This window comes from Muntiacus reevesi, chromosome 5, assembly GCF_963930625.1.
Source record: "Muntiacus reevesi chromosome 5, mMunRee1.1, whole genome shotgun sequence".
Classification (NCBI taxonomy): domain Eukaryota; kingdom Metazoa; phylum Chordata; class Mammalia; order Artiodactyla; family Cervidae; genus Muntiacus; species Muntiacus reevesi.
Window position 1 is genome coordinate 78,869,493 of NC_089253.1, and position 20,586 is coordinate 78,890,078.

General features: G+C 39.5%; 1 protein-coding gene across 8 annotated transcripts in view; it reads right to left on the reverse strand.

Moving 5' to 3' along the window:
• EFCAB2 (EF-hand calcium binding domain 2) overlaps positions 1 to 20,586 on the reverse strand; it is a 132,994-nt gene that overhangs the window by 47,728 nt on the left and 64,680 nt on the right. For 6 of the 8 annotated variants that reach the window (XM_065935587.1, XM_065935591.1, XM_065935590.1 and 3 more), the window contains one exon: positions 6,318 to 6,390. The exons of the other annotated variants lie outside the window; for them this stretch is intronic. In XM_065935587.1, coding sequence (XP_065791659.1) covers positions 6,318 to 6,390 — 73 coding nt within the window. The remainder of the gene's footprint in view (positions 1 to 6,317; positions 6,391 to 20,586) is intronic. 8 annotated transcript variants of the gene reach the window in all.

The window sequence follows — 20,586 nt, forward strand, 5'->3', positions numbered from 1 at the left end:
TGTATATCTATTTATTTAGATCTTAATTTCCCTGTACAATGTTTGCTGTTTTCAGTATATAAGTCTCATCTATCTTTTGTTAACTTTATTATTTCACTTTTTAGGCTATTATAAATGGAACTGATTACTTAATTTTTCTAATTGTTAACTTATAGTTTATAGAAATATAATTAATTTTGTATGTTGACTTTGTAGTCTGTAACTTGGCTAACTTCATATATTAGTTCTCATGACTTTTTGGTAAATTTCTTAGGATCTTCTACATGCACAATCATGTTGCTTGAAACAGTTTTACTTTTTATTATCCAAACTGTGTATCTTTGGTTATTATTTCTTGCCTTGTTGCACTAGCTAAGATTTCAAGTACAAAGATGAATAGGAGTGATGAACATAGACATTCCTGATTTTAGGTAGAAAGCACTGAGTTTTCACCAATGAGTAAGATGTTAGCCTTAGGGATTTTTGTAGATGTCCTTAGCCAGGTGAAGAAGTTTCCTTTTCTTCTTATATTGCTGGGTATTTTTATCTTCAATGAGTGTAGAATTTTTTCAATGTTTTCTATGTATTTATTCAAATGATTAGATCATTTATCTACTTTGTTCTATTAATGTAGTAAATTACATCGATTAATATTAAGCTAACCTTAAATTTCTGGTATAAATGGCACTTGCTCTAGATGTATTATCCTTTTTAACATATTGTTGAAATTAATTTGATAAAATTTTATTAAGGATTTTTTTGCATCTATGTTAATAAAGTCCATAGGTTTATTTCTTGTAATTGTTTGGTTTTGGTATCAAGAGCAATACTAGCCTCAGAAAATGAGCTGAAAAAGTGTTCTTTCCTGTAATATTTTCAGAAAGATTTTTGTATAGAATTGGTACTCCTTCTTCCATAAATGTTAAAGCAAATTCACCAGTGAATTCATCTGAATCTCTAGTTTTCTTTGTGGGAAAATTTTTAATTATAAATTTAATTTTGATAATCGATATGGGACTATTCAAATTCTCCAGTTTTTGTTGAGTCAGTTTTGGTCATCTGTGTCTCTCAGGGGATTTATCCATTTATCTAAGTTGTCAGATTCATTGGCATACAGTTTTTGATAATGTTTCCTTATTATTTGAAGGATAATGAAAACCCATTCTTCACCTTAAAGATTTTTTTATACAGAAGCTACTCTTTAATTTCTGTTTCAAAAAGTGACTATAGCTCTAGTACTATTAAGAACTGGTAGAAGGGAAATTTCATAATTAAATAAAAGGTAATTTAAAACATTTTTTATTGAAATATAGTTGATTTACAATGTTGTGTTAGTTTCAGGTATACAGCAAAGTGATTGTTTTATATTTATATATACATATATATATTTATATATATATATTCTTCTTCAGATTCTTCTCCATTATAGGCTGTTACAAGATATTGAATACAGTTCCCTTTAATCTTGATATTGGTAATTTGTATCTCGATGTACTTAGCTATAAGTTTATCAACTGTATTTGAACAAATTCATATTTTCTTTCAGTGATTTTTCTCTGTCCATTTTCTATTTCACTGATTTCTGCTCTTTATAATTTCCTTCCCTCTATTTATATTGTGTGTATGTTGGTCTTGTTTTTCTAGTTTTTTAAGATGAGAATTGAGATAATTATTTGCAGATTTTTTTTGTGTTTTCTAATATAAACACTTAAAGTGGTAAATTGTCCTCTAAGTGATGTTTTACCTGCATCCCACAAAGTTTGACATGTTGCATCTTCCCTATCACTCAGGACAAAATGTTTTCTAATTTTCCTTGTGATTTCTTCTTTGATTCATGAATTATGTAGAAGTATGTTGCTTATGGGGAGAGGGGAGGAGAGGTGAGATGTATGGAAAGAATAACATGGAAATATACATTACTATATGTAAAATACACAGCCAATGGGAATTTGCTGTATGGCTCAGGAAACTCAAACAGGGGCTCTGTATCAACCTAGAGAGGTGGGATGAGGAGGGAGATGGGAGAGAGTTTCAAAGGGGAGGGGATATATGTATACCTATCAGTGATTCGTGTTGAGGTTTGACAGAAAGCAACAAAATTCTGTAAAGCAATTATCCCTCAATAAAAAAATAAATAAAATTTTAAAAAAGAAGTGTAATTCCAAGTACTTGAGGATTTCCTAATGATCTTATTCTCAATTGCTCTCTATTTAATTCATTTTTTTGGTATTAAAAATCTACTAAGACTTGTTTTGTGGCCTAGTACTTAAACTATCTTAATGAACACTCCATGTACACATGGAAAGAACATGTATATTGCAGTTGTTCAGGGTACTGTTCTATAAATACTAATTAGGTTGGAGTGGTTGATGGTATTGTTCATATCTTCTATATCTTTGTTAATATTTTATATGGTTATTCTATCAGTTACTTAGAGCAGTTTACTGTAATCGTCATCTGTGATTATGGAATTGTCTGTTTTTCCCTCTAATCTGTCTATGTTTGCTTTATGTATACTAAAGTTCTGTTATTAGGTGCACACACATTTTTGATTTTTAGACTTTCCTGATGACTTGACCTTTTTAAAAATCACTGTGCAATGTAATAATCTCACCAGCATTGATATTATTTTCCAAACATCTTTTAGTTCTCTTTTGTAATTACTTTAAATTCTTCATAAGTACACTTAGGTTTGAACTTTTTTGTTTGTTTGTTTGGTTGGTTTTTTGCCATTTATTTTTATTAGTTGGAGGCTAATTACTTTACAATATTGTCGCGGTTTTTGTCATACATTGACATGAATCAGCCATGGATTTACAAGTATTCCCCATCCCGATCCCCCCTCCCACCTCCCTTAATTTGAACTTTAAAGGATGCAGACCACTAAGTATCCTTTCCACTTGTACTGAAACGTCATTGTCTCCTCCCAGCCCCTGCACACTGAAGATCCCAGGCGGCTCTGACTTAACATCAAAGGAAAAATTGTTCAGTAACCTGCATGTTGATAAGATTTTCATTAACCTTTCTCATTTTTGCTGGGTTTGTGACATTCCAAACAGGCAGAGATTATGTGGGACCAGTGGTTAACTACAGAATATTAAGTAGAGGGATCAATGTTGAGTGATTTTTTAAATGATCTATTTCAAGAGAAACACTGTATTTCAAATTCATCTCCAGGAAATGGAGAACAGAAAGTTGGTATGAATCTACAATAAAATTCAAGTAAATGACAATTAGAGAACCAAACACAGACTTCAATTTTTTACAGAAGAATTTTAAAGTATAGTCACTATTTCATTTCAGAACAAATGAGGCAGAAACAGCTTCAGTTCTGAAACTACTACAGAGCATTTAGTGATATGACATCTACCTCTAGACATTCTACAGAGCATTTAGTGATATGACATCTACCTCTAGATGTTCACTATTATGTAGCTTTGTATGTATGTATGTATCAAATATCTGTGTGCTTTTTTTCCTCTCAATTATTTGGGAAACTTCAAAAAGGACAGTCACATGCAAACCTTTTCAAGCATATTGCTAGAATGCAATGTGAATAAACTGTGTTGTGAATAAGTACAGAAAAACATTTATATAGAGCTTAGATAGCTCAGAGATCTTTACGAGACCATAACTGTTCTAAGTATCTGTAATTTTCAAAAGTTGTGTCAATGTACCTAAGAAAATGGTAAAGACAAAATAAAACATTGGGACCTGAACACCTACTGTGGCTAACTGCCCAAACCTGTGGGGGTGTTTTGGTAGCAAGTCATCTACAGAGCAAGCAAATCCAAATATGCAGAGTGCCCACCAAGTAACAGCTGATTCCTTAACAGTTATTAAATTTAATACTCATAAAACACCATGGTATTGTTGCATTTCTTTTGCATGTGAAACCAGACTTTGAAAGATTAAGTAGCTCACCAAAGGCGACACAGCTGGAAGCAATAGTTATGGGATCTGAACCCCAAACTCTTAACACTAGATGTAGTATTTGTTCTACTTTGCAAGAGAAACCTATATATAGATCAGGAGTTGGCAAGCCTTTTCTGTAAAAGGCCAGTACCTTTAAGCTTTGCAAATCATATGGTCTCTTAAATCCACTCTTGTAGTAAGTAAATAGCTATAGATAATATGTAAGTAAAAGAGTCTTACCCTGTTGATGCGGAAGATTGAAGGCAAAAGGAAAAGGGGGCAGTGGAGGATAAGATGGTTAGATAGTATTACTGACTTCATGGACGTGAATCTGAGCAAACTCCAGGAGCTGAGGGGGGACAGAGGAGCCTGGCGTGCTACAGTCCATGGGGTTGCAAAGAGTCGGACGTGACTTGGCAACTGAACAACAACAACAAAATGAGTCTAATTATGTTCCAATAAAACTTTACAAAAGTAGGTTGTGGACTGGATTTGGCCCAGGAGTTGTGGTTTGCTGATCCCTGCTGTAGATTAAAACATACAAGCAAACCATAAAAGAATTAGGTTCTAAAGTTTCAGAGGTATTTTTCATTACTGCTCCACTTAGTCTACTCAATTTACAAACAATAATTGTGATTTCACTGTAAATTCATCTTCCAGTTCTAGCTCTTCTACAGTGCCAACTTTCTTCTCCCCAATACAAATTCTAGCTTTGATGATAGTCACTTTAAGGGAGTGATCAACACTTTTTGTGAGTGAGGACCAGTGCAGGAGATGGTTTTTCCCGCCACTCAGTAAAAATGACTTTGCTGGATCCCAAAATGGAAAACAATTTCCTGCTTTATTGAATATTTTTAAATGCTAATAAAAAATTGGTACTTGGTTTTAGTTATCAAAATAGTAATGCAAATGAACTTATGGACAAAACAGAAACAGACTCACAGAGTTAGAAAACAAACATCGTTACTAAAGAGGAAATGTGGGGGAAGGATAAATTAGGAGTTTATGATTAACATATCCTCACTACTATGTATAAAACAAACAAGGACCTACTGCATAGCACAGGAAACTCTACTCAAGATTCTGTAACAACCCATATAGGAAAAGAATCTGGAAAAGAATGTATATATGTGTACAACAATCACTTGCTGTACACCTAAAACTAACAACACTATAGATAAACTATATTCCAATACAAAATAATTAAATTTTAAAATTGTTAATGTGGAGCAACAGTCATCTTTCCAATCTATGTACTTTAGGATTCAAAATTTGTCTTCTTATACATTATTTCATTTATCTTTGAAGCAAATTCTGAAGTAAGTATTATTATGGAGAAACTGATGCAGAGGTTAAGCGACTCACTCAGAGTCACTTCTTTCCCAAAGAAGCAAGTACTATGCTGGGTGCAAGGAATAAGGAGATAAATAAAATCATACATGCTTGCCTTTGTCCCTATCCTCTTTGTTGATACTTGGCCTCCACTGAAACCCACATACCTAATAAACAAGTTTGAAAAGAGTTTTCTAGTGACTGCCCAGGTAGTTTTTTTCCCTCCGGGCCTCTGCCTTGTTGAACTGAAAGTTGTACTTGAAATTTGATCAGATACTTTTCTGGAAAACCAAACAAGGCGTGAAGCTCTCTGATTTTGGGCTTCTCATCACCATTTATAAGATAATTCCCTCCAGCAACTCATCTACACTATTACAAATAAGCATTTTCAAAATTCAATGTCAAGTGAGTTATTATTTTATTTACTACTAATTGTGAAAGTTAGTTTTATTTCCTCAAATATATTCTGTACAGTCTTTACTCTTTTTACTCCCTGTAAACTGACATTATTTACTATATTCATCTGTCAATTTTCATTCTGCATACAGTCAGTCCCCTGTGTCTACTGGCCTTTCTTCAACTAATTACAAAGAGTGTAATGTCTAAAGTGAGGTCCTTACTTGAGCCATCACATTACTTGGTCATAAACATTTCTTTAAGATCTGATATCAATTCTTACAGATCCTGTTGATTTGCTAATTCACATAGCTGTCCTAGGGCTTCCCCGGTGGCTCAGCGGTAAAGAATCCACCTGCAATGCAGGAGTCACGGTTTTGATTCCTGGGTCAGAAAGATCCCCTGGAGGAGGGCATGGCAACCCACTCAAGTATTCTTGCCTGGAGAATCCCATGGACAGGGGAGCCTGGCAGGCTACAGCCCATGGGGTCGAAAAGTTTCAGACACGACTAAAGTGACTTAGCATGCATGCACGTTCATAGCTGTCCTAATGTCTTCACTGAGTACATTTGGCAATTTAGGGCATTTTTCACTTCAGGTAAGGATTGGCTTTTTTTAATTACAAGAAGATAGAGCCACGCAAAGAGTCATTCCATTTCATTCAGCCATGAATGAAAGTTTCTTAGCCTACTTACCTCTGCAATCAGATCATGTAGCTCTCCTTCACTAGGGCAGCATCCTAATGACCTGATAATTGTTCCGACCTCTCTGTGGGGAAAAAGGTAGTCAATTGTTTTAGAATATAAACTCTGAAAAAACAAGTACTATGTTTCTCTAAATTATTTCACAGCAGGTATAGCACAGCAAACAAAGTCATGTAATAAACATTGCCTCAAGAGGATGGAAGATACTTTCTGAGGAAAGGAAAAGGCAGACAAGTGAACCTAAGAGAGAAGAAAGAAGTGTTTGTGTTGACTGGCAAGCGCAAACCCTGCCACTTCCTAACTGGTTTTAAGCGTTAGTTAATTCTTTTGAGTCACAGTTTCTACATCGGTAAAATGAGGATGATAATGTCTAAGGAGGTGAAGTCTAGAGGCAGGGTACCTAAAAGTAGGACCTCTAGTGGCAGACTATCGTTGTTGTTTAGTCGCTCAGTCAGGTCCAACTTTTTTGAGACCCCATGGGCCAGAGCCCACCAGGCTCCTATATCCTGGGATGTCCCAGGCAAGAATACTGGAGCGGGCTGCCATTTCCTTTTCCTGGAGATCTTCCCAACCGAGGGATCAAACCCTCGCCTCTTGAATCTCTTCCTTTGTAGGCAGATTCTTTACTGCTGAGCCACTGGGGAAGCCATTGGCAAACTGCTAGGGTTCCAACTCCAGTCCTGTAATTTGCTAGACTGGGCAGGTTAATCTGCATGCATAAGCCTACCTGGCAGGTGAAACACAGATTCTTCCTTGAAATACTCAGAACTGGGCTGAGGATACTCTAATGGCCAAATAATATGAGATACCATAACATAAAGCACAGCTCTTGACAGAGTAGACATTCAATAAATATTAGTTATTCCTCACCCGCTCCCCCATAGGAATGTAATTCAATTTATCAATAACCTAAGAAAAGTATAAGCTATATTCAGTACTCCCTGGATGCTCAGACAGGGGATTTATAATAGACTATCAAATGTTTTCATTTAAAATGGTTTAAAAGTTGTGATATTTTGAAAGTTAATTTGTTCAACTTAACTAGATGTTAATGTTAACTAATGTTAGCAACTTAACTAATGTTCACTTAACTAGAATATTTAACTTCTTTACCATTCTGGCTAATATCTGTGGTATTATATTTACTCTCTATTTTACAGAGAAAACATTTTAAATAAGAATTTTTAAGTTCTTCACTTCAGGAGGCTGAAGGATAAGTATCAAGAGAAAAACCTGAAGTCAGTAACTGTGGAATATAGGATTCCTGGTGTTCACTGACTGATTTGAGGGCCAACTAAACATGTAATGTCTTCATGTCAACTCTGTTTCGTACCTCCCTGGGTTCCTTAGTCTCACTGCTTTTCATGCCCACGTGCCTCACTGAGGCAGGATCTGAACATGATGCTGTTACTAGAGACTAAAAATGTTTTATGAGATTATACTTTCTCTCAAGAAGCAGCTAAAGATGACCCATGAAACTGGCTAACACCAGTGTAGTAATACTCTTGTAACATCAGACTGGGTATTGCATATGTTAGAACAAATAGTTAATGAGGCAGGGACAAAAAAATATAATTTGATAAACAGTCATGGATTTATCTCCTGCATAACCTTCCAGGCCTTCTGTTCTGTGAATCAGAGAACTGCTTCAACTCTAGACTCAGAAGGGTAAGAATAAAGGCTGCCTTAACTCACAGAAACAAAGGGAAGGCAGGGAAGTGAGGAGGGTACTGTTTGTATGCCCTTGCCGGTTAGAAATCTTGGGGAGGTGGGCTGGGGGAAAAAAAGAGAAATTTCAGGCCTGCACCATGCAATGCAGAAGCTACTACCTCCACCTGGCTATAGAGCACTGGAAATGTGACTAGTCCAGATTAAAATGGGCTCTAAGTGAAAAATATATATGGATTTCAAAAACTAGTATTAAAAACATGTAAAACATCCATTAATAATTTCTAATTGATTACATGTTGAAATCATATTTTAGACATATTGGTTAAATAAAACACATTGTTTTACCTGTTTCTCTTTTACTTTTTAAAAATACAACTACTAGAAAATTTTAAATTATATATGCAATCCTTCTTTTGATGGTTATTTTCTAGGGAATAGCTGCCATTATGATGCACTTTGTGAAGACAGGTACAGTACATAAACAGAAAATTAGAATTACATTGCTGTGTCAGCAATGTAATTTATCCCCCCTGTGCCACTATGAGAAACTTTCAACCTTATTCATTTATTTCCTTATTTACTGGCCACATGTCAAAACATGCAGAATCTTAGTTTTCTGACCAGGGGTTGAACCCGTGCCCCCTGCAGTGGAAGCACAGAGTCTTAAGCACTGGACCGCCAGGGAATTCCCTCAACCATATTTAAACAAAGTCCTGGGTTGCTGATCCAGGTCTCACGTCTTCTGCCAATATCCAAGGAACAATAACAGGCTAACTTACTAGCTTTCAAAGGGGATAAAATCTAAGGGTAGACTTGACATGTATAAAGATGCATAGGAGAAAATCTGGGCTGGAAACACAGATCTGGTAACAAAGCCACAGGAGCAGAAGAGTGCCCTGGCTGGAAGAGATGATGACCCAGGAAGAGCTCACAGGAGTCTCCCCACTGACACAATGGTCCACGGATGAGGAATCTGCACTAGACTCAGAAGAGGAGCCAGGAAATAAGCTGAAATTCAGGACAGGGTGATGTCATGGAAACTAAGGAAAGAGATGAAAAAAATTGAGTCATCTTCAGTGTTAAATGCTGCTGAAAGGTCAAGGAAGATAAGTTCTGAAAAATGTCCACTGGAATTAGTAAAGAAGGAGATAGTTCTGATTTTGGACCAAGGATATTTCCACTTGAAGGCTGAGGAGAAATCAGGGTTGAGGTGGATGGATCTGTGCAGTGAAAGGGAAGAACTGATGTCTGGAGGGGGGACATGGTATCAAGGGAGATTTTTTATTTTTTAAGACCAGAAAGACGCGAGCATGTTTAAATACCAATGGGAATGGACCAGGGTGAAATAGAAGACCGATTTGGGCACCATCAGCTGAACAGATGGGCTTCCCGAGGAGGTGCAAAGGGCTGGGGCGGGCGTTTAGTGCTATATCCACATGGCCATCTCACCTGAAGACCTGCCACCAGCAAGCTGCTTCCTATAAGAAGGAGGTAGATTCCTCCTTACAGTCTTAGAATATTTTACTCTGTCCCTCTTTCCACTTTGCTTTGAAGAACCCATCACCATCTTCTGCACTGGGCTAGACTGTCTCACTTTGCCCAAGCAGACCACAGAAAACAAAGCCTAATGTCCTCTCAGCATCAAGGAACTTCTTTCTGTCTAGTCCTGATGATAGAAGAGAAAAGGGCAAAGACCCTTCGGCTGAGGGTCCACAGTGGCCTAGAGAACAATACAAAACGTCAAAAGCTCACCTGTACACAAACAACAGGTTCTCTAGCTCGCCCACCCTCCCTTTCAGCAGAAAGCTAATCTCCTCCTCTGTGCTCTGGAAGCTGTGGTCAGGATCCCTGCAGCCGACCTGGGCACAAAGGAAGGGGGTGATGCCCGTGGCTTCAGGTCTAGACGTTTCAGCAGCACAGCGGTTTCCCTGCTCTTGTTTTCCCTAAAGACTGCATTAGTCTCCTAGGCCAATGTGGTCCATGGTGACTCAGACAGTAAAGAATCGGCCTGCAATGCCAGAGACCTGTGTGTGTTCAATCCCTAGGTCGGGAAGATCCCTTGGAGAAGGGAATAGCAACCCATTCCAGTATTCTTACCTGGAGAATTCCATGGACAGAGGATCCCGGTGGGCTACAGCCCAGAGGGTCGTACAGAGTTGGACACAACTGAGCGACTAACACTAACTAACTGAGGACAATATGAGAGAAGAAAAGAAGGAGCCACCAAATTGCTAATGTTGAACTTTTTCTGGTCTTGCACGTGGGGAAATGGTATTATGTTAGATTTAGAAAAATACAGGAACGTGACACATTTTTATCTCTAGTCCACTAGACTACTCTAGATACAATTCATATCTATAACTCTAGTTTGTGGTTTGGGAATGGGATGTGAAGTCTTCTCTTTCTCTCTCCATTCTCTTCTGCTCCGCTTCCCCAGGGCCTGACCTGCTGCACCAGCTCCCTTGCCCCCAGACTCCCGGTCCCAATTGCCCAACATGAGGCAGAGCATTGCAGGTTTCCACTGCTCGATCACACACTGCCCAAAATGTGGCGTCTTAAACAACAACGAGTTCTTATTTTTCATAATTCTGTAGGTTGGCTGGATGGTTTCTCCACCAGTTTCCCCTGGGTTCACTCATGCAGTGTTTGGCAGTTAATTAATCTACACATCGGGTTGCTCAATATTGCACAGTCAACTACTCAAAATTTCCATTATCACCACCCCGGATTCTGGGTCCCTTAACCTTCCATCCTGCCTGCTCTATTGATCCATAACCCTGAGCATCTCTACGTCTCTAATTTTAATTTCCTGTTACTGCAAAGCACTGCTGGAAGAAAACAACAAAAACCTGTGGCCCACTATAGATTCATGCCATCTAGCATCAAGTGTCCTGGACGCTGCCTGACAATCCTTTCTCTCATCTCATGTTGATGCCCTAGCAAACTTCCCAAAGAGCTATCCTGAATCCTCTCTGGCCTCAAGCTCCAAAGCATGGTCTCCCTTAATCTCAGCAGAAAACCCTATCACCTACTTCACCAAAGAAATGAAAACTGCTGAGGTCAGCACCATCACTGACCCTCCTCACTCAGCTCCGGTTGCTCTAACAACATACCACAGACTAGGGAACCTAAACCACAGACATTCATTTCTCCTCGTTCTAGGGGCTTGAAGTCCAAGATTGAAGCACTAACCGATTTGGGGTCTGGTGACAGCCCGCGTCCCAGCTTGCAGGTGACCTTCTTCCTGTTGTGACCTCACAGCGGGAAGAGACCAGGCTTGGGTCTCCCTCTCCTTTGGGGGGCTCCACTCTCATGACCTCATCTAAACCTAATCACCTCTCAAAGGTCCCATCTCCAAATACCATCCTGCTGAGGGTAAGTGCCTAAAATATATGAATCTGAGAAGGACTCAAACCTTCAGTCCATACTACCAGCTTTCCATGCACTTCTCTCACACCACTACAGGTGTGTACATGAAAGTGAACGTGTCAGTCACTCAATTGCGTCCGACTCTTTGTGACCCCATGGGCACAGGCTCCTCTGTTCATCAGGCTCCTCTGTTCATGGAATTCTCCGGGCAAGAATACTGGAGTGCATTGCCATTCCCTTCTCTAGGGGATCTTCCCAACCCAGGGATCGAACCTGTGTCTCGTGCATTACGGGATTCTTTACCATCTGAGCCACCAGGGAAGCAAACCTCCTTCCTTACGCTCTCAACCGTGGAGGAAAAAAAAGCACTCTTCCTAACAAAGCTAACCCCACTCCGTTGTCTTGGCTCTTGTTCTTGACCCATGTGCCTCTCTTTCAGCATCTTCATTCTTTATTATTTGCTAGCTCTTTGGCTGTAAAACATTCACAATCTTCCTTATCTTGAAAAAATTTTGATGGGTGCCCGACCACCTCCAACTATTCTATTTCTCAGCTTCCTTTTGCTATTACAATACTTAGAAATTATTTCTCTTGTAACTGTCGACTTCATTCCCCACTCATGTCTAACCCCTCTGCAAAATACTTCCATCACTGGCTCTCTACTCATCAATCAGTCCAGGTCTCTCTCACTCCCCCATCTCTTCCCTTCCCTTCCCTTCATCTGACCCTCTCTTCTTCCTGTAACCCCTTTAAGTGCCCCCTGCTCCATACCTCTGTTGCAGGCTGATCTCTACTGTTAAAAATATTAAAGATGGCCAAAAGAATAAGAACTATCTTAGATTTGGACAAAAGAAGACCACTGGTATCTTAATATGGAGTGGGAAATGGCAACCCACTCCAGTATTCTTGCCTAGAGAATCCCATGAAGAGAGGAACGTGGTGGGCTACGCCCACAGAGTCACGCAGAGTTGGACACAGCTGAGCGACAGAGCGCGCACGTGCAGTACCTTAGTAACAGCACTCGTAGAAGAAACAGGAAGAACCCCACCACCACCAGCAGCAAGAGTGCCAGTGGTAAGAAAATCTAGACCAGAAGTTCAGAATACACGGTTGTGGAGGATGCCCACTGGAGAAAACACACATCATGCCTGGCAGCTCGCAGCTCTAGAGCACGCACTCTGTGCCCGGCACATTCTATCACCTCATTTAATCCTCAAGAAGTAGGCACTACTATTATCTCCATTTTCAGAGGAAAAAATTAAACCCCAAAGGCATTCAGGAATGGGCCCGAGGTCACATATAGCCAAGACGTTAAAGCAATGACTTCCTTGGAACTAGGGAAATCTCAGGAGCTGTGGAGAAGTCTGACAAGGGGGCTAAGCAGAGAACAGGGATGAAAACAGAAACAAAAGCCCTCACGATGTGAGAAAAGTAGGTTAACTAGCCTTCTGGCTTAAGAACGGACATCTCCTCTAAGACTTCTAGAAAGAACAGACTTTACATCTCATTCACCTCCCTTATGACATGATCATGATCTGTATGGATATGAGAAAAAATATCTCCTCACAATAGCTCTGTGTGGTAGGCACTGTTGTTTTACATATGGGGGAAACTGAACCACAGAAATGTCTGGTAATTTCCCCAAGATCCTAGTAAGTAGCAGAACTGGGATTCAGACGCACACACAGGCTGGACTCCACACTCTTAACCACTGCACACCACTATCTCTCATAAATCTCAACTGCGCATTTAGTAAGACTTAAAAAAGAAGTTGACTGTAACAAGGTGCTTCTACAGAAAGCTGTGGGTATGCCACCCCATGAGAGCCCTGAAGACAGATTCAGGGATCACAAGCTGATGACCAAAGGAAGAAATGTGGCCCTTAGATGCGGTTTTGTTTAGCGTAGCACGCGTTTGCTTCTTTGTTTACAGGGACACATGTAAACATCATGAGAATGGTCCTACACTTCTGCTTCACATACTCTATTACAGGCACGTTCCATGTAGAAATCTGCATACATCACTCCTGAAAAATACCGATTTTGTACTGTTTAGGAGTTAACCTGCAAGAAGCAGGGGAAGGAGTCAAATGGCTTCTTAAAGTTCTCCTCAAGTGCTTGACTCTAAGATTATTTTTAAACATACACACACACACACAACCTATGGCTTATAAAAGAGAATGTTCTTGTTCTCAGAGGATATACATTCGAGTATTTAAGGGAAAAGGTCACAGTGTCTACAACTTACTCTCAAAGCCTAGTAAAATGATACAAATCAATACCAGAAAAACAAACAACCCAATCAAAAAGTGGGGAAAAGACCTTAAGTAGACATTTCTCCAAAGAAGATATAAAGATGGCTAATAAACATACGAAAAGATGCTCAACATTGCTCACTATTAGAGAAATGCAAATCAAAGCTACAATGAGATATCACCTCACACCGGTCAGAATGGCCATCACCAAAAAATCTACAACAACAAATGCCAGAGAGGGCATGGAGAAAAGGGAACCCTCTTGCACTATTGGTGGGAATGCAAATTTATACAGCCCCTATGGAGAACAATATAGAGAATCCTTAAAAAACTAAGAATAAAAAAAAAAAAAACTAAGAATAAAAACACCATATGACCCAGCAAAACCACTACCAGGCATATACCCTGAGGAAATCAACATTTAAAAAGACACATTGTACCCCAATGTTCACTGCAGTTCTATTTACAATAGCTAGGGCATGGAAGCAACCTAGGTGTCCGTCAACAAATGAATGGATAAAGAAGCTGTGGTACATATGTAAAATGGAATACTACTCAGCCATAAAAAAGGAATACATTTGAGTCAGTCCTAATGAGGTGGACGAACCTAGAGTGAAGTAAGTCAGAAAGAGAAAAACAAATGCCATATACTAACGCATAAATATGAAATCTAGAAAGATGGTAGTGATGAACTATTTGCTGAGCAGCAATGGAGATACAGACATTGAGAACAGACTTACGGACACAGCTGGTGGGGGAGGAAGGAGAGGGTGGAAGGCATGGAGAGAGTGACATGGAAACATGCATTACCATATGCAAAATAGAGAGCCAATGGGAATTTGCTATATGACTCTAGGAACTCAAACTGGGGCTTGGTAACATCCTAGAGGGGTGGGATGGGGAGGAAGGTGGGAGGGATGTTCAGGTGGGAGGGGACATAGGTAAACCCATGGCTGATTCATGTTGATGTTTGGTGGAGACCAACACAATACTGTAAAGCAATTATTCTTCCATTAAAAATAAAATTTAAAAAAGAGTCTAGTCAAATGGAAATAATAATAAAACACAAACATAAATATAAACATAATAAATATATAGGGAGACAGCACACACATCAAAAGCAAGTGTGGCAAAAATGTTGGGAACTGGTGAATCTAAGTGAAAGTACACTTGAGTTCAGTGTACTATTTATTATTTGTCTATAAGCATGAAGTTTTTTAAACTTCATTTCATTCATGAAATCAAAACCAAAGTAGTAAGAAACAATAACTGAAATTCTGCCTTGTATAACCTATTCATGAAACAAGCTGCTCCTTTCATGTTATATACTTTTTTATCATTTTGACTTCAAAAATTGATTATTAAGGATGTCTTAGCCCTCAGTTTCATAATAAATTGTACTAGTTACAACATTTTCCCTCAGTATTTTAGAATTTAATATTGAAAACTTAGCAAGATGATAGATCTAAAGTAGTCTGTTTCCAGAAGTACAGGTAGAGGGGAGGAGGATACCTGTCTACCGTGTTTGCAGGGAAAAGAAAAGTGTATGGAAAGCATGGAGCCCTTCTCATCTCTTCACCAAATACCAAGAAGGCAGCACCAGAACTGCTCCCGCTGTTGCAGGAAAACAGCTGGACTTTGTGAGTGACTCTAACAAGCACCAGGCTCAAGCTCTCCAGACAAGCAACGGCCAGGTCAGCCTCTGGCCCAGGAGGCAGCTGACTGGGAGGCACCCTTCTGCGGCAGTCCGTTGACTGCACCGCCCAGTAAAGGCCACAGAGAGGGCAACTAAGAAGAAAATTACGCAAAGGCAAGTGAGGTGGAGAAGGGAAGTGATGTTTAAATACTCATAGCCCCTTTCTCTCACATGTGCTCTTTCTTCAAATGATACTGGATGAGGTGAACATATCTCAAGAGGCCTCTCGAGTTCCTAAACAGAGCCCCCGAGAGGACAATAAAGGGAAACGAAAGCAGAAACAAACGTGATGTGGAGCTTTTGTTCTCCAATGTCCTGAAATACGAGGCCAGAGCACTGAAGACCATGTGATCCCCTGAGCTACTCTCACATCATAATTCTAGTGCCAGAACAAGGGACATAACAGGAGGGTTAAGGTGCTCCGGCCATTCTAAAGGAAACCATACTGCAAACATCCAGCCCCAGGTGTTGTAAGGCTCCTGAGAGTGAGCTAAGAAAAAAAGAGAAATGCAAGAAAGAACAGAGGATAGAAAAAACTGGACCATTAATTTTTTAGAAAGAGACAGAGGTCTGGAAAGAAAGAGATCTGAAAGAGGAAAATGTAAGAAAACATTGAAAGAGATGAAAATATAGTTTTAAGAGATAAGGAATAGAAATGTCAAAGCTTAATGATGAAAATAAAAGAAGCTCAGAATTAAGAAGAAATATGTATTAGATAGGAACTAGAAGATGAAATAAAAATATGAAATAAGAAAATAACTAATATAATTATATATATTAAGGCTGATTAGCCTATTTAACTTTGACTAAATGAGATTTTGAATCAAGCTAATTGATTGAAAAATATTTCATGGCTGATTCGTGTTAATGTATGACAAAACCCACTGAAATGTTGTTAAGTAATTGGCCTCCAACTAATAAAATAAAATAAAATAAAATAAAATAATACAAAAAAAATAAATAAATAAAACTTACGTGTGTCTGAAAAAAAAAAAAAGAAAAATATTTCAAAATAACCTTTTAAGATGCTCAACATCACTCATTATCAGAGAAATGCAAATCAAAACCACAATGAGGTACCATTACACGCCAGTCAGGATGGCTGCTATCCAAAAGTCTACAAACAATAAATGCTGGAGAGGGTGTGGAGAAAAGGGAACCCTCTTACACTGTTGGTGGGAATGCAAACTAGTACAGCCACTATGGAGAACAGTGTGGAGATTTCTTAAAAAACTGGAAATAGAACTGCCATTATGACCCAGCAATCCCACTCCTGGGCATACATACCGAGGAAACCAGAACTGAAAGAGACACGTGCACCCCAATGTTCATCGCAGCACTGTTTATAATAGCCAGGACATGGAAGCAACCTAGATGCCCATCAGCAGACGAATGGATAAGGAAGCTGTGGTACATATACACCATGGAATATTACTCAGCCATTAAAAAGAATTCATTTGAATCAGTTCTAATGAGATGGATGAAACTGGAGCCCATTATACAGAGTGAAGTAAGCCAGAAAGATAAAGACCAATACAGTATACTAACGTATATATATGGAATTTAGAAAGATGGTAACGATAACCCTATATGCAAAATAGAAAAAGAGACACAGATGTACAGAACAGACTTTTGGACTCTGTGGGAGAAGGCGAGGGTGGGATGTTTTGAGAGAACAGCATCGAAACATGTATATTATCAAGGGTGAAACAGATCACCAGCCCACGTGGGATACATGAGACAAGTGCTCAGGGCTGGTGCACTGGGAAGACCCAGAGGGATGGGGTGGGGAGGGAGGCGGGAGGGGGGATTGGGATGGGGAACACATGTAAATCCATGGCTGATTCATGTCAATGTATGGCAAAAACCACTACAATATAAAAAACAAACAAAATAACCTTTAAAATGATTGTGAAAGTGCTTAGTTGCTAGTCGTGTCTCACTCTCTGTGACCCCATGGACTGCAGCCCACCAGGCTCCCCTGTACTCGGACTTCTTTCTCCAGGCAAGAATACTGGAGTGGCCTAGGCAGATACTCTGAGGAAACCAAAACCGAAAGAGACACATGTATCCCATTATTCACTGCAGCACTATTTACAATAGCTAGAACATGGAAGCAACCTCAATGTCCATCGACAGATGAATGGATAAAGAATTTGTGGTACATATACACAATGGAATATTACTCAGCCATAAAAAGAAACACATTTGAGTCAGTTCTAATGAGGTGGATGAACCTAGAACCTACTAATACAGAGTGAAGTAAGTCAGAAAGAGAAAGATAAATATCATATTCTTACACATATATACGGAATCTAGAAAAATGGTACTGAAGAATGTATTTGCAGGGCAACAGTGGAGAAACAGACATGGAGAATAGACTTATGGACATGGGAGAGTGGAGGAAAGGTTGAGATGTATGGAACGAATAACATGGAAACTTACACTACCATATGTAAAATAGATAGCCAACGGGAATTTGCTGCATGGCTCAGAAAACTCAAACAGGGGCTCTGTATCAACCTAGAGGGTTGGGGTGGGGAGGGAGATGGGAGGGAGGTTCACAAGGGAGGGGACATATGGCTGATTCATGTTGAGGTTTGACAGACAACAGCAAAATTCTATAAAGCAATTATCCTTTAATAAAAAATAAATAAATTAAAAAAAAAAAAGAATACTGGAGTGGGTTGTCATTCCCTTCTCCAGGGGATCTTTCTGACCCAGGGATGAAACCTGGGTCTCCTGCATTGCAGGCAGATTCTTTACCATCTGAGCCACCAGGGAAGTCCTACTATTGTTAAAACTATTAAAGTCCTTAAAATTATTAAAGTCACCATTTAAAAGAACTATTAAAAATATATTGATGTCAATGCAATAAAATTAAAATAGTTTTTAAATTTTAATAGTTTCTTCTAAAGTCTTTCTGTCAAGCTTTTGGAAGAGGAGAGAGAGAAGGCATAAACAAATTTATTTGTGTACAGTAGTGTGTGGGTGATCAAGTGGTTTCTTCAGGAGAAAAAGCCCTGATCAGGAGCATTTGCATCTTCGTTGTGCAAATCTACCCACCATGGCCAGTTTCAAGCTTCCAATCTGACATCACTCACGATGGAGTCAGTGACAATAGCACACTATCACATGGCACCCTCCCACACAGGAGACATGTATCACCTCCGGAGCATAAATGAGACAGAAATGTAATACAGTCATTAGGAAGTGGTAAGCTTTGAGTGTTTGTCACCCTTGTTATTCTTCCACTGGCAATAAAACGACAACTTGACAAAGCATAGAACCCTTCTTGAGTTTGTTACCCTTGTGCAGGGGCCACACTCATTTCTCTGCAGCTGGCCTCCCTGGTGGCCCAGTGGAAAAGAACGCACCTGCCAATGCAGGAGACACAGGTTCCGTCCCGGATCCAGGAGGATCCCACAGGCCGCGGAGCAACCACGCCCGGGCACCACAACTGCTGAGCCAGGGCTCTAGCGTCGGAGAGCCGCAGCTCCTGACGCCCGTGCGCTCTAGAGCCAGAGCTCCTCAAGAGGAATAGCCGCGAGGAGGAGCCCCCGCACCACAACTAGAGAGCAGCCCCCGCTCTGCAACTAGAGGGAGCCCGCAGAGCACAAAGATAAATAAATAAACATTTAAAAAAGTTTCTCAGTACCATTCCAATTTTAGCATAAGTGCTGCCCAATGGAGCACAGTTGCTTTTAATATAATTAACTTGTAAGTTTATACAGCTTATTTTTTATATTAAGTAGGTTTAACAGGGGCTTACAGAATTCCTGAAAACTTAACTCATCGGCTCTGGTGACCTGGTACAAGTCAACATGACTTCACCCCAGCACATCACTGATCCTGTGAGTCCCAACCAGCTCACGCAACGGGTCAGGTGACTTCTGCCCTGCCGTCTCAAGACAGGAGCATCTCCTGAACAACCAGCACAGTTAGGTCCAACTAACTCACTTAGTGATCTATACATATATCCGCGAAACAGAAAGCAAATACAATCTGTGTTTAAAAAAAAAAAAAGTAACATTTTACTTTGGAAAAAAAATTTTTTTATTTTAGATAAATTTCATGGGATTTTTTAAAAAATTACCAACACCTCAGCTTTGATATGCTTTTCAGAGAAAATGAAAATCAACTATCTCATCTAAAGTCCTTAAAATTTGCAGAGACATTTTTTTGTCAGAGGTCTTATATTGATAAGAGCTACAAGTTGGTCAGTCAGTTCAGTTGCTCAGTCAGGTCCAACTCTTTGTGACCCCATGGACTGCAGCACACCAGGCTTCCCTGTCCATCACCAACTCCCAGAGCTTGCCCGAACTTCATGTCCATCGAGTCGGTGATGCCATCCAACCATTTCATCCTCTGTCGTCCCCTTCTCCTCCTGCCTTCCATCTTTCCCAGCATCAGGGCCTTTTCCAATGAGTCAGTTCTTCGCATCAGGTGGCCAAAGTATTTCAAGAGCTACAAATTTAAGTCCAAAAGCCTTTCTGGTTAAACACTCAGAATTTGTTTCCACTCCTGCATCATAACAGTAGACATGGAGGTGAAATCATTTCACAGCAAATGAGTCACAATAAGGCTGTCCAGTAGTGGCATCATCACTTAGTTTACATACAGGAACTGGACCACTTAAAACGTTTGGCCAGGGGCAGGCGGGCTCTTGGTAGGCTGATTTTTGGTGAGTACAGTACCATGTTCCTGACACAAGGTGGAGCCAGTGGCATTGAGTTAGGTTGTGAGTCTTCAGTTTGAGGGCAGTCTAAGGTCAAAAAGATCACAAAGTGAAGACCCGATTCTGCAGGTCTAGGGGAGAAAAGAATTCTAGGCAAGAAAAGATTAGGCAGAATATCGCACCTTCTCTATGAAATAGCTGACACTAGGCTAAGTACAAGAAAACGTTTAATGCAATTCAAAAATGTCTAAGAAGGAACAAATGATTTGAAAATGATTTTTATTGATGTAATAAATATTTACTGAACACTACTATGCCAGGTTCAACAGAAAACAAAGTGAAGACTTTGCCCTTGTGGAAGTCATTTTTTCACTGACTCATTCTTGGCAAAGCCATGAAATGAAGCTTAAATCATGGCTCGTAACACCTATGGCTAATTCATGTTGATGTAAGGCAGGAAATCAAATCAATATTGTAAAGCAATTATCCTTCAATTAAAAATAAATTTTAAAAAGAAAAAAAAGGAGAATCAAAGCATTAATTCCTCTGTCTAAGAGCCCCCAGCACTCCTCACTGCACTGAGAATCTAAAC